This window comes from Gavialis gangeticus, unplaced genomic scaffold, assembly GCF_001723915.1.
Source record: "Gavialis gangeticus isolate Ggan-Ray unplaced genomic scaffold, GavGan_comp1, whole genome shotgun sequence".
Lineage (NCBI taxonomy): Eukaryota > Metazoa > Chordata > Crocodylia > Gavialidae > Gavialis > Gavialis gangeticus.
This window is the reverse complement of record NW_017729033.1, coordinates 13,263,108-13,275,917: the sequence shown is the minus strand read 5'-3', so window position 1 is coordinate 13,275,917 and position 12,810 is coordinate 13,263,108. Positions and strand designations below refer to the sequence as shown.

The 12,810-nt window shown below is 46.3% G+C and overlaps 1 protein-coding gene and 1 long non-coding RNA gene across 2 annotated transcripts in view; one reads left to right on the top strand and one right to left on the bottom strand.

Annotated features, from left to right (window-relative positions):
* KDM3A (lysine demethylase 3A) overlaps positions 1-12,810 on the top strand; it is a 54,923-nt gene that overhangs the window by 39,087 nt on the left and 3,026 nt on the right. The window contains exons 20-23 of the mRNA XM_019526449.1: positions 6,549-6,639; positions 7,523-7,653; positions 9,003-9,122; positions 9,214-9,353. Of these exons, the coding sequence (XP_019381994.1) occupies positions 6,549-6,639; positions 7,523-7,653; positions 9,003-9,122; positions 9,214-9,353 (482 nt within the window). The remainder of the gene's footprint in view (positions 1-6,548; positions 6,640-7,522; positions 7,654-9,002; positions 9,123-9,213; positions 9,354-12,810) is intronic.
* On the bottom strand, positions 9,540-10,472 carry LOC109304004. The gene is made up of 2 exons (XR_002099276.1): positions 10,297-10,472; positions 9,540-9,689 (listed from the first exon to the last, which is right to left on the bottom strand). It is a non-coding gene; the product is annotated as an uncharacterized LOC109304004 (long non-coding RNA).

The following is a 12,810-nucleotide window of genomic DNA, read 5'->3' as shown; positions in this document are numbered from 1 at the left end:
CCCCCCCCCCCCCCCCCCCAGTCCTCGGCTTGTGTGCTAGGATGGAAAGGTGTCATTTAAATAATCTTGTATTCTGGTGTCTTAGACTAGCCCAGAGGTTCTCTGGGTAAGCACTTTGAGGAAGTTGGGGCACTCCCCCAGCTTAATGAAACCATCCTTTTGTTGTTTGCCCAACTAGTTGAGTAGAACCTGAAATGCAACATGTCTAAGCGCTGACAAGGTGGAACTGGCCAGTCCAGACTTATCAGTATTTAAAAAGTGCCTCCTGCAAGGGAGGCATCTATTTGCTTCAGCAGACATTGGACTCTGAACACCAGGTGTCAGGAGAGCTCTGAAGCCCTGCCGTATCTTCTAGGCAAAGACTGAAACTGTTCAGAAAGCCAGTGACACTTGTTGGGTTTTATTTTTGTTTTTTTAAATAAAGGCCATGTCTGAAGCACTCCATTATGGCTGTATGGAGTGCTGTACCTTATAGTTCAGAAGTAGTGTAGCACTGAGGGCATTCCTGCCTCTCTGGAGAGCTTAATGTGGGTGCTGTGCATGTACCAGTAAATCACTTATACTGCTTCCAGTTTGTTGGGTGACAGTGAGTACAGAGGGGGCATATTGTATCTAGTGTCAGTACAGTAGTCGCTAGCTTTGTACTAGTGGTGTAGACCTGCCCTACGCACCAGTGCAAAGGGAATGCAGTTCTGTTTGGTGCACAGAGTGGGTTAGGCTGGTATTGTTAAATGCCAGCGGGGTGTCAGTGCCCCAGGGCTCTGTTAGCTCTACAAGAGCTAAAATGCTCTGCATGCAGCTCCTTCAGCTTGGTCCCTAGAGCTGATGTTTATCATAGAAAATGAGAGTTGGAAGGGACCTCCAGGAGGTCATCTAGTTCAATCCCCAGCTCAGAGCAGGACCATCCCCAACTAGATCATCCCAGCCAGAGCTTTGTTGAGCCAGGTCTTAAAAACCTCCAAGATGGAGATTCCACCACCTATCTATGTAACCTGTTCCAGTGCTTCCCATCTTGGTGAGAGGTTTTTCCTAATACCCAACCTAAACTTCCCTTGCTGCAACTTGAGACCATTGCTCCTTGTTCTGTCATCTGCCACCACGAGGAAGAGTCCATCTCCATCTTCTTTTGAACCCCCCACCCCAGGTAGTTGAAGGCTGCTATCAAATCCCCCCTCAGTCTTCTCTTCCACAGACTAAATAAATGCAGTTCCCTCAGCCTCTCCTCATAAGTCATGTGCCCCAGTGCCCTAATCATTTTAATAGCCCTCTGCTGGACTCTTTCCAACTTGTCTGCATCCTTTCTGTAGTGGGGGGCCCAAAACTGGACACAGTACTCCAGTTGTGGCCTCAGCAGTGCAGGATAGAGCAGAATAAGCACTACCCTCGATCTGCTGGCAACGCTCCTACTAATGCAGCCAGTATGCTGTTAGCCTTCTTGGCAACAAGGGCACACTGCTGACTGATATCCATCTTATTGTCCACTGTGACCCCCATGTCCTCTTCTGCAGAGCTGCTTCTTAGCCAGTCGGCCCTCAGCCTGTCCCAGTGCATGGGATTCTTCCACCCTAGGTGCAGGACTTTGAACTTGTCCTTCTTGAACCTCATGAAATTTCTTCTGGTCCAATCCTCTGATTTGTCTAGGTCACTCTGAATCCTAGCCCTACCCTGCTGCATATCTGCTACACCTACCAGCTTGATGTCATCTACGAACTTGCTGAGGGTGCACTCCATCCCATCTTCCAGATCATTAATGAAGATACAGAGCAAAACCAGCCCCAGGACTGACCCCTGGGGCACTCTTCTTGATGCCAGCTGCCAACTAGACATTGAGCCATTGACTACTGCCTGTGGATCCTGGCAGTCAAGCCAGCTTTCTTTCCATCTTACAGTCCATTCATCCAACCCATATTTCCTCATCTTGCTTGCAAGAATACTGTGGGAGACTGTACCAAAAGTCTTGTTAAAGTCAAGATATAGTATATGCGCTGACTTTCTCAGCATCCACAGAGCCAAGACCTGCTCAATGATTTTTCTAGGGACTGAGGTGAGACTGACAAGTCTCTCATTCCCTGGATCCTCCCTTTTCCCTGTCTTAAAGATGGTCACTATATTTGCCCTTTTCCAACCATGTGACCTCCCCCAATTTGCCATGAGTTTTCAGAGATAATGGCCAGCAGCTCTGCAGTCACATCAGCCAACACCCTCAGCACCCATAGATGTATTGCATCTAGCCCTATGGGCTTGTACATGTTCATCTTTTTTAAACAGTCCCTAACCTGTTCTCTTGCCACTGAGAGCTGCTTACCTCCTCCCCAAACTCTGCTTCCTGGTGCAGTAGTCTGGGAGCTGACCTTGCTTGCGAAGACTGGGGTGAAAAAGACATTGAGCACTTCAGCCTTTTCTTCAAATCTGTCACTAGGTTGCCTCCCCCATTCAGTAAGGGACCCACACTTTCCCTGACTTTCCTCTTGTTGCTGACACTTGTGGAAACTCTTCTTGTTCCCCTTCACATCCCTTGCTAGCTGCAACTCCAATTGCATTTTGGCCTTCCTGACTTCATCCCTACATGCCCAAACAATATTTTTATACTTCACCCTAGTTTGTCTAAGATTCCACTTCTTGTAAGCTTCCTTTTTGTGTTTAAGCTCACCAAAGAGTTCTCTGCTAAGCCAAGCTAGTCACTTGCCACACTTGCTAATCTCCCTGCACATTGGGATGGTTTCTTCCTTTGCCTTCAGTAAGGTTTCTTTAAAATACAGCCAGGTCTCCTGGACTCCTCTCCCCTTTGGACTGGCCTCCCATAAGTCCCCTGAGGGAATCGGTCTACTTTTCTGAAGTCCAGGGTCCATGCTCTGCTGCTCTCCTTTCTTCTTTTTGTCAGGATCCTGAACTCAGTCATCTTGTGGTCACTGCTGCCCAACTTGCCATCTACTTCTGCATCCCTCACCAATTCTTCCTTGTTTGTGAACAGTAGGTCAAGAAAAGCATGGCTCCTAGTGTCACAGGCCAGCTGGGCACTGAGTGTATCAATTCTGTCACAGGCTAACTGGGCAGTTTGGTTCAGTTTTAGATCGAGGAGGCAGAGTTGGGAGTGGAGTAAAGGCAAACTTATTATAGCTTACACACGCACAACAGTTAACAGAAAGATAAATGTGATAATCAGATAATGCAGTATTAAAGAGCTAATAGTAAATAACAGATGATGATAACAGATAAATAGATCAATTCTGTCACAGGCCAGCTGGGCACTGCGAGGGTATTAGCCACTGGGCTGTTCAAAACAACAGATAGACAGACGTGGGTTGGCAACTTATCGATAGTCCCTCAATGCCAGGTAGGCATCAAGTGATTCCAGTGAAGTCAGGCATCCCCAATCGACGCTGTCAGAGGGATTACCGGGGAAGATCCCTTGATCAGGATCCGATCCTCGCTCACACTGGGAGTCCAGGGTCCGGGCATGGAACAGAAATGACCATTTTGTTCCCTCCTTGTTGGTTACCTGATGCATGTGCTTTTTATATCTAGTTGCTAATCTGTTGGCTTTAGAGCCACTCATAATTTTGCCCTATAGCTATGGGATTGAAAAGTGTCAAAAATTATCATAAAAGGTTACTACCCATACTCAGGTTTATCCAATAGGCAAATTATGTTGCAGCACCTTTAGGTTTGAAATTGACATTGCTCTGCCTAAGCCGAACCCCGTTTAGGTTTCATTTGAATATGCTTTCTTGGGATGTGCTTTCGTGGAATGTGTTGGGTGTGCCAGGCAGTTGGATCCAGTTTTTTATCATCAAAGCTGAACCCTGAGAAGAAACTGTTAGGTCAGCTAATCTCACATCCACAGCTTTGCCTATGGGGCCCAGTCAGTTCCACGAACAGTTAATTTTATCATTTTGGTTAAACTTATGACAGAAGTTACATTTGCAGTTTACAAACTTACAAGCTTCATATTAACTAATATTACCTGTTTAGGCGAAATACCAAATGCCTCTAAGAAGCACATATTTATTGCTTATTAATCCCTCTGGTTTTGGCTGTCACGGCTAGTTAATGTCTCCAACACTTGCAGCAGGAAGTTGTCCCCAATACTCTCCAAAAACTTCTTGGACTTCCTGTGCACTGCTCTGTTGTCCTCCCAGCAGATGTCAGGGTGATTTGAAGTCCCCCATGAGAACCAGGGCCTGTCACTGGCAAACTCTGCTGTTTGCCTGAAGAAAGCCTCATGTACCTCAGGCTCCTCATTTGGTGGTCTGTAGCACACACCCACCACAACACCAGCCTTATTGTTGTTGTTGTTCCCTCTAACCTTAACCCAGAGACTTTTTCAACAGGCCTATCTCCAGGTTTCATACTGGAGCTCTGAGCAATCACACAGCTCTCCTACATACAGCGCAACTCCTCCTTCTCTTCTCCCTTGCCTGTTCTTCCTGAACAGTTTGTACCCATACATGATGGTGCTCCAGTCACATGAGCTGCCACCAAGTCTCTTTATTCCAATCACGTCATAGTTCCTCTACTGCACAAGGACTTCCAATTCTTCCTGCTTGTTTCCCAGGCTTCTTGCATTTGTGTACAGGCACCTGAGGTGACTAGCCAATTGCCCTACTTTATCAGGAAGAATAGTCTCCCTTGCAGCCCACTTCTGCTTCCTCCAGGTCCTCCACTCCCCCACTTACCTCAGAGCTTTGTTCTCCATCCCCCTGCAAACCTTGTGTAAATCCTTCCTCACTAGGTTAGTGAGCCTGTCTGCAAAGATGCTCTTCCCTCTCTTCATCAGGTGGATCCCATCTCTTCCTAGTAATCATTGGAACAACATCCCATGGTTGAAGAAGTCAGATCCCTGTTGGGGACACCACCTGAGCATCCATACATTGATTTGCAGGATGCATCTGCTCCTACCAGGGTCCTTCCCCTTGACTGGAAGGATTGAGAAAAACACCTGTGCCCCCCTCCCCTTCACCCTTGCACCCAGAGCCTTGGAGTCGCTCTTCATCTGCTCAGGGTCATCCCTGGCAGTGTCATTGGTGCCCACATGGATGAGCAGCATGGGGTAGTAGTCAGAGTGTTGGACAAGTCTTGGTGGTCCTTCCATGACATCTCGGATCCAGGCTCCAGGCAGGCAGCAGGCCTCTCTAGACAACAGGTCAGGCCAGCAGGTGGATCCCTCCATCGCTTCATCTTTGGAGTAGAGGTCTTGATCTTCGCCACCTTGGAGATTCCTGGCCTGCTGTCTTCCACCACTGGAATGCACCCCTCCTCCTTTGCTGCTAGCACTCCATATATGCTCTCTGGGCAAACCACTGTACGTGGGGATGACTGCTACTTGCTTCCAGCTCCCCCTTCCTGGGAGTCCATGCCCTCTTCCTTTTCTAGCACCACCTCAGGCCGTCCATCCTCTACAGTTGTAGAGGTTTCCTCCAGCATGGAATTGATGTCATGGTGGAGGATGCTTCAGAGCCTTGCTGCCTCCTCCTATAACTCTCTCGCCTTCTCCCTGAGGGACACCACCAGAATGCACCGCTTGCATTGTAGGTACTCCCCCACCTGCCTGACACGGAAAGGAATTGGCAAGCTGCAGTCTGCACAGCACCAAAGCAGGACCTGGGTGGAAGCCTCAATGGCCTGCAGTCCTGTCTGGCCAGACATCTCACAGTTGGAAGCAGAGAAAGAGCTGGAAGTAGCAGTGGGTCTGGGATTGACATGTCTCTGGGTCTTTTAATCTGTTGCCTCTTACCTCTTGCTTCTCTTACCAAATAAGATCTTCCCTAACAAACTCCTCTGTAGCTGACCTGTTTGCTGTTCCCTCATCTGAAGGGTTCCTTTTTCCCTGCAGCCTCTTTCCTCTCAGCAAGCATACAGTGAAGGAATGAAAGAGTTTCCAAGCAAGCTCCCCCTTGCTCTGGACTCTGGTTAAACAAGGGGCTTAAGTCTTGGTCTAGCTGCTGAATTTTAGCTGCTAAAATAACTGTAGGTTAGTCCTAATTACATTTTAAAAAAGGATCTTACATTTCAGGCTCACCTTCAAAGAGAGGGGTGGCAAACTGACCTGTGAACTGCTTGCAAACTGTCCTATTTGCTTCTCTGCTCCCCTGATCAGTTTGCCTTGGGAGGGTAGTTATGCAAATCTGGATTAACTGGAGCTCCTTTTGCCATCTTCTGGAGGGTTATGGTGCTTGCTAGACAAGTGGCAAAGACGTTACTTCAAAGAGAACAGAAATACTTCCCAGGAGAACTGTGTTTTTTGGCTTCAGTGTATTCCTGTTACCTGTCTACCTTCCTCCTCTGCTCCCATCTGGAGAGATCCTTCTTAAAACACTTATTCTTAAGGGGGCGGGAACAGAGTGGGGGTAAGAAACTCCAGCACGGGGTACTGAATAATTAATTTCTAACCAGTTCTTTAGCCAAGCAAATTGAGAAGCTGTTTGTAAGGCTGCAGTGGGCATTGATTTCTTGAAGCAAAATTGCAACTGATGGGGTCTAAGACAAACCATTTTTAGTATAAGACTTACAAATTGCAGGAAACTGATACTGTCAACTCTTAATGTTAGGTCGCCTTAAGACAGAAGAAGGAGAGCCAATGGTGTTGAAGCTGAAGGACTGGCCTCCAGGTGAAGACTTCAGAGACATGATGCCCTCTCGGTATGAACTTTGCACATATGGAGAACTGGGGCGATGGGCAGTAACTACTTGTATTTGGTACATCAGCCGAATAAGAGTACTTAAATGCTGTCCATTTTGAAACATCCACTTCAGCTTTGAATAGTGATCCGTAATACAGTCAAACTTAACTTGTTTCTGTGAGATGGCTAGGTGTAAGATGCAAGTATGCAGTGAGCTTCTTGAATGAGTTCTCAAATGATCTCAGCTCTTGGTGCAGTAGGGTGATTAACCTTTAGTCTAAAACACAGCTTGTTCTGTAAAGTTTTGTTTTGACAAACCTAAACTGGGTTAAATTTGAGAAGTCTTCACGAAAATTACATGCATTTAGAAAATTGGACAAATAGTTGACATGAGAGGCTTCAGCATATTTCAGTAGAACAATTAATGTACTAAATCCAGCTATTACATCTGTCTCATTCTCATGTCTTGTTTGTCCTTTTCTTTTGTTGTTAGACATGGATAACTGGGCACTCTTACACACTCCTCCCAGAGGTGGGGAGGGTGGTACTTTAATTAGAGCAGCTCCAAGAGCCACTCTAATTAAAGCATTGCCACATCTCCTGCATCAGTGTCCCTGCACTTAAAAATGGCAGTGGGGCATTTCAACTAAAGCTCGTTCAATGAGCATGGGGATGCTGATGCAGGGGGCTGCTGGGGAGCAGCAATTGCCATGCTCAAGCAGACTTGATTAATTGAGAATTCTGGCACATTGGAGCAGTCTCTGTGCTCATGTAAAGAGACCCTATACGTGGTAACGCAAGACTTTGATTACAGTAAACATTTTCTTTCCCTCTTTTTTTTTTATTTGGCCTGTGGCTTTCCATGTTGTTATTTAGCATGAATTGTATTTGTTCTGTTGCAGATTTGATGACTTGATGAATAACATTCCATTGCCAGAATACACTAGAAGGGGCGGCAAACTCAACCTTGCCTCGAGACTTCCTAACTATTTTGTTCGACCAGATTTGGGTCCTAAAATGTACAATGCATATGGTAAGCAATATTTTTTTTTTAATTCTGTAGCCTGCACTTTCTGTGTTCTAGCAAGTACTACCTTCAGAATTAAGTAGAGCAGAGGCTCCTAACCTTGGGGCACAACCCAAATCAGGGTTGCGGGGGTCTGCCCCTCACTCCACCCCTCCTGCCTGCAGGGCTCCCCCAGTGCACGGTCCATCCAACTCGCACTGCTGCTGCCCCTCACAATCCCAGCCTGGCCTGGGCTCTGCTGGCACCACCAGGCATGAGTGAGTCGGGGGCGGGGGTCACGACCTGGATTTAAGGTCACAGCAAAAAAAGGTTGGGAGCTACTGATGTAGAGCCCTTGTGATCTTGGTGAACTGACCAAGGGAATAAATTGTTTGGTTGGGAGCCCCAGCAATTCTCGGAAATAGTTAGTTGAATATGCTTTGTGTAGATCTTCTATTGTCTTGCATTTAAGCTAGTAACACTTGTCCTGTAATTCATGAACTCAGTCTGCTGCACTTCCAATATATTATCTATGTACTTTGTTACTGTCCCACAGCTCTGTGCTACTTCTGCTTCGTCTTTCAGGATCTCTTTCTTTGATCCATATCTTCCTTTTAACTCTCCCTGAAATCTTTTCGGATCTTCATCCATGTGCATGCAGGAGCTTGAAGAATAGAAGAGTTTATTTTTCAAGCATGCTTCTGTTGGATGCTTGACTCTTATTTATTTTTAATATGATTGTTGATAGTTCAAATGCCTTATGCAGCGTGAACAGGGATTGCCTGAGAATTAGATCAGTCTGAATCATCACAGATCTCATCTATACAGGGAATTAATCATGTCTAGCAGCAGCTCTGAAGCACACTGCAACTTCTGCAGGCAAGGCAGCCTTTTAATTTCGAAGCAGTGGCTCCACAAGGCACTGTGGGCAGGCTAATTAGCACTGCTGAGTGACTGCATCAGTCAACCTTCTGCTATGCTAATTAATCAGCACATGATGCCTTGCAGATGTGGCATTACTCCTGCGTGAAGCAGCTGTGGCTTGTTTGGCTGAGCTTGGTGAATTTCCCCTGCCTACATAACTGTAGAAACACTGTCCTGGCACATCTTGTGCCTGACTTCTGTATGCCATAGCAAAGTTAGCTGTGGATGCAAACGGCTACAATGTGGTAGGCTGTAAGCCAATTCTGAAACTGCATTTTATAAGTCGATAGTGGGGCGACACTTCAGTCGGGGTACTGGAAACCTTTTGTAATGCTTCAGTCAGGTTAAATGTACTCTAAATGCCTACCCTGGCTTTTCAAATAGTGCTGCTTTCTGTGGTGCATGCTTCTTTCTTGGCTCACTGATCCATTTCATTTGCTTCAACTTTTCAGGTTTAATAACTCCAGAAGATAGAAAATATGGCACAACAAACCTCCATTTAGATGTCTCGGATGCAGCCAATGTTATGGTTTATGTGGGCATACCCAGAGGGCAGGTTAATCAGGAAGAAGGTAAAACTTTTGTTCATTGGGGTCATGTGTGGCAGGAAGCAGAGCCCTTGTGGTAAGTGTGTCTATTCTGTCTGTCTCTCATCTCTGACAGAAGTACTTAAAACCATACAAGACGGTGACTCGGATGAGTTGACAATTAAGCGCTTTACTGAAAGCCGAGAGAAACCTGGAGCTCTGTGGCACATTTATGCTGCCAAAGATACAGAGAAGATCCGGGAATTCCTGAAAAAGGTCAGATAAAATGTTCCACGGAACAATGAGTCTGTTGCTGGAAATGCAGAATTTCAGCACAGCTAAAAGTACAGTAATGCGCCTAGGCTAAATATGGCCTACATTCTTTACTCCATATCAATTTTCTGCTACTGCATTGGGAAAGCATTATCTTCTTTTCTTTAAAACCATGTAGATTTTTTTTTAAATTTATAAATGCTGCACACATGCACAATGTGCTGATTTGTGGGTGTGGTGTACCAATGAGTTTGCAGTAAATATTCTTGTGGACTCTTCTGGACAGTTGATTTACCTGCAGATGCAGGGGGTTGTATGACGATTTTGGGAGGAGGAACACTTTCCATAGTTTCATAGTTTTTTATAGTTTCATTGTTAGTTATAGTTTCTAGGGTCGGAAGGGACCTGAGCAGATCATCTAGTCCGACCCCCTGCCATGGCCGGAAGAGCACTGGGGTCAAATGACCCCAGTAAGGTGGTCTTCCAACCTCCTCTTAAAAACCCCCAGGGTGGGAGCCTGCACCACCTCACTTGGAAGCCGGTTGCAGACTCTAGCCGCCCTGACCGTGAAGTAGCGCCTCCTGATGTCCAACTTAAACCTTCCCTCCGCCAGCTTGTGACCATTGTTCCTGGTCACTCCTTGCGGCGCTCGGGGGAACAGGGACTCCCCCAGCGCCTGCTGATTCCCCCCCCCAACCAGTTTATAACAGGCCACAAGATCCCCCCTCAGCCTTCTCTTTTGAAGGCTGAACAGGTTCAGGTCCCGCAACCTTTCCTCATAGGACCTACCCTGCTGTCCCTTGATCATACAAGTGGCCCTCCTCTGGACCCTCTCGATGCTGTCCACATCCCTCTTAAAGTGCGGCGCCCAGAACTGGACGCAGTACTCCAGCTGCGGCCTGACCAGTGCGGCATAGAGGGGGAGGATCACCTCCCCCAGGATCACCATTCCAGTTTTGTGTTCTTATGTTTGTAGGCTGGAGGACAAGTAGCAATGCTGGAAAGGGCTTGTGGATAAAGTTCTGAACATGAGCTTCTGCTGTGCAATACTTTGGGCTAATGCAAACCTTATCAGAGAAAAGTAGAGCTGGAAGGAGGACCCCCAGAGGTCATAGCATAGTAGTACTTGGGGTCGGAAGGGACCTAAACAGATCATCAGGTCTGACCCCCTGCCTCAGGCAGGAACAGGAGCCAATTTGCTCCCTGATGCTGGATAATTCCTATCCAAGCTATTCTATACAAATTCATTGTCTAACATAGTAGCAAAACCATAGTGAATCCTGACACAACCGCAGGACATAACACCTTGACTTGCCATAGGTAAAGGTATAGGGACAACAGTGGCCAATGTCCTCCTGCTGTAAAGGTTGTTAAAATATGCTTGAGAGATCCAAGGAAGATGGCCATACCTCCTGCTAAGGAGGAAGGCAAAAATCCCGGTCTGTACCAGTCTGACTGTGGGATAAAGTTACTTCCTGATCCCAGTTATGGCATTTGAGCTGACCGTGAGCAGACCCTCTCTAGCCAGGAACCTCCAAGTTTTAGTCCCAGCAGCAGCATTGGCACATCCCTGTCAGTCTTCAGCCCTGGCTGCAGCCAACACCCAATGCCTCTGAGGAAGGTAAAAACCCCCACCCCCTGACGCTTGTAGCAGCAGGAGGGGGGAAATTCCTTACCAGCCCCAGGCAGCGAACAACAAAACCCAGAAGATGCCCATAGTAGAGCATAGGCATAGCCACTTGTAGATCATTGCTTGTCCAACCTTCTCTTGGATGCATCCTGTGATGGAGATGCCACAACTTTGCTAGGCAGTCTATTCCACTGTCTTTCTGTTCTAACAGAGAAGTTTTTCCTGATATCCAGTCTAAACCTACTTTGGTGCAGCTTCAAGCTATTGGCCCCTGTCCTGTTCTCTGCAGCAAGAGACCAAAGGTGCTTTTCCTCTTTATGGCAGCCCTTCAGATATTTGAAGATTATCATGTCCCCTCTTAGGCATGTTCAGCTTGTGGAAAAGCACTTTGACATCTCATATGCCTTCCACATCCTTTATCATTTTTTGTCACCCACCTATGGACCTGCTCTAACTTCTCCACATCCTTTTAAAAATGTGGAGCTCAAAGTTGCACGTAATACTTGGTACTGTTTAGGCCTTATCTACTGTAAAGAGGCATTATCACCTCCCACGTCTTGCACTTCATACTTCTGTTAATGCATCCCAAAACTGGCATTTGCCTTTTTTTACAGCTACATAACATTTGTAGACTCAATATGAAACTGTATCAACCATAACTCCTAGATCCTTCTCCATAGTGCTGCCATCCAGCCAAGTGGCACCTACTGTGTATTCGTATTTTTTGACACCTTGCATTTGTCAGCATTAAACTTCATCCTGTTAGCTCCAGCCCAGCTCTCCAGTCTGTCAAGATCCTTCTGAATTGAACTTCTGTCTTCCAGCATGTTCACAGCCCTTCCCAGTTCCACGTTGTCTGTAAATGTGCTCAAGAAGCAATCTATTCTGGCATCTAAATAATTAATAGACATATTGAACAGCACTGGGCACTGGAGAGAACCCTGGGGGACTCCACTTGAAACCTGCCATTCTGACATGGATCTGTCTATAATTGCACTTCGCTATTGAGCCAGGTTGTTTATCTGCCTTATAGTAGACTTGTCCAGCTCACGTTTCTCCGATTCGTTTATAAGAAGATTGTGTGAGACTTGTCAAAAGCCTTGCTGAAGTTCAGATGCACTATATCCACTGCACTCTCTTCATTGACTCAAGTAATTTATTTTGTCAAAAGAGATCAAGTCTTATTTGGTACAACTTGTTCTTAGTAAATCCATGCGGGCTGCTCATGATCAACCTTTCCTTCAGATGCTTGCAAATGGATTTCTTTTATAATATGCTTCAGTAACTTTCCAGGTATTGAAGGTGAGACTAACTGGTCTGAAGTTCCCTGGGTTCTCTTTTTGTATGAATAAAGGAGAAAACCAACTAAGGTTATTGAGGTGGTTGTATCTCTGTATTTGGCCCTGGTTGAAATGCTGTGGTGCTACTCTCCATTCTGGTGTCAGCACTTGAAGAAGGGTGTGAAAAGACTGGGGAGGGTACAGAGAAGAGCCACAGAAGGGTGAAAGACTGGAAAGCATGAGCTCTTTTAAGTTCCCACTATTTAGTTTATCAAAGAGAAGGTTACAGAGTAACTGAACTGGTGCGCACATATCACTCTTGGTAAGAGGGCTCTCCAGTCAAGCAGGCAACAGCATAACAAAATCCAGAGACCAAAGCTCTACGGTTAGAAATAAGGCATAATTTTCATTGAGGAGCCCAGAAGTGGGGGGGGGGAGGATTCTGTCCTATGGAAGACTTCTACATGTTGAAATCATGCTTCAGTCCACCTGAGAGCCAAACCCAAATAGTTTAGATTTCTCCGTGAAAGGGACTCAAGCTCCTGCTTCA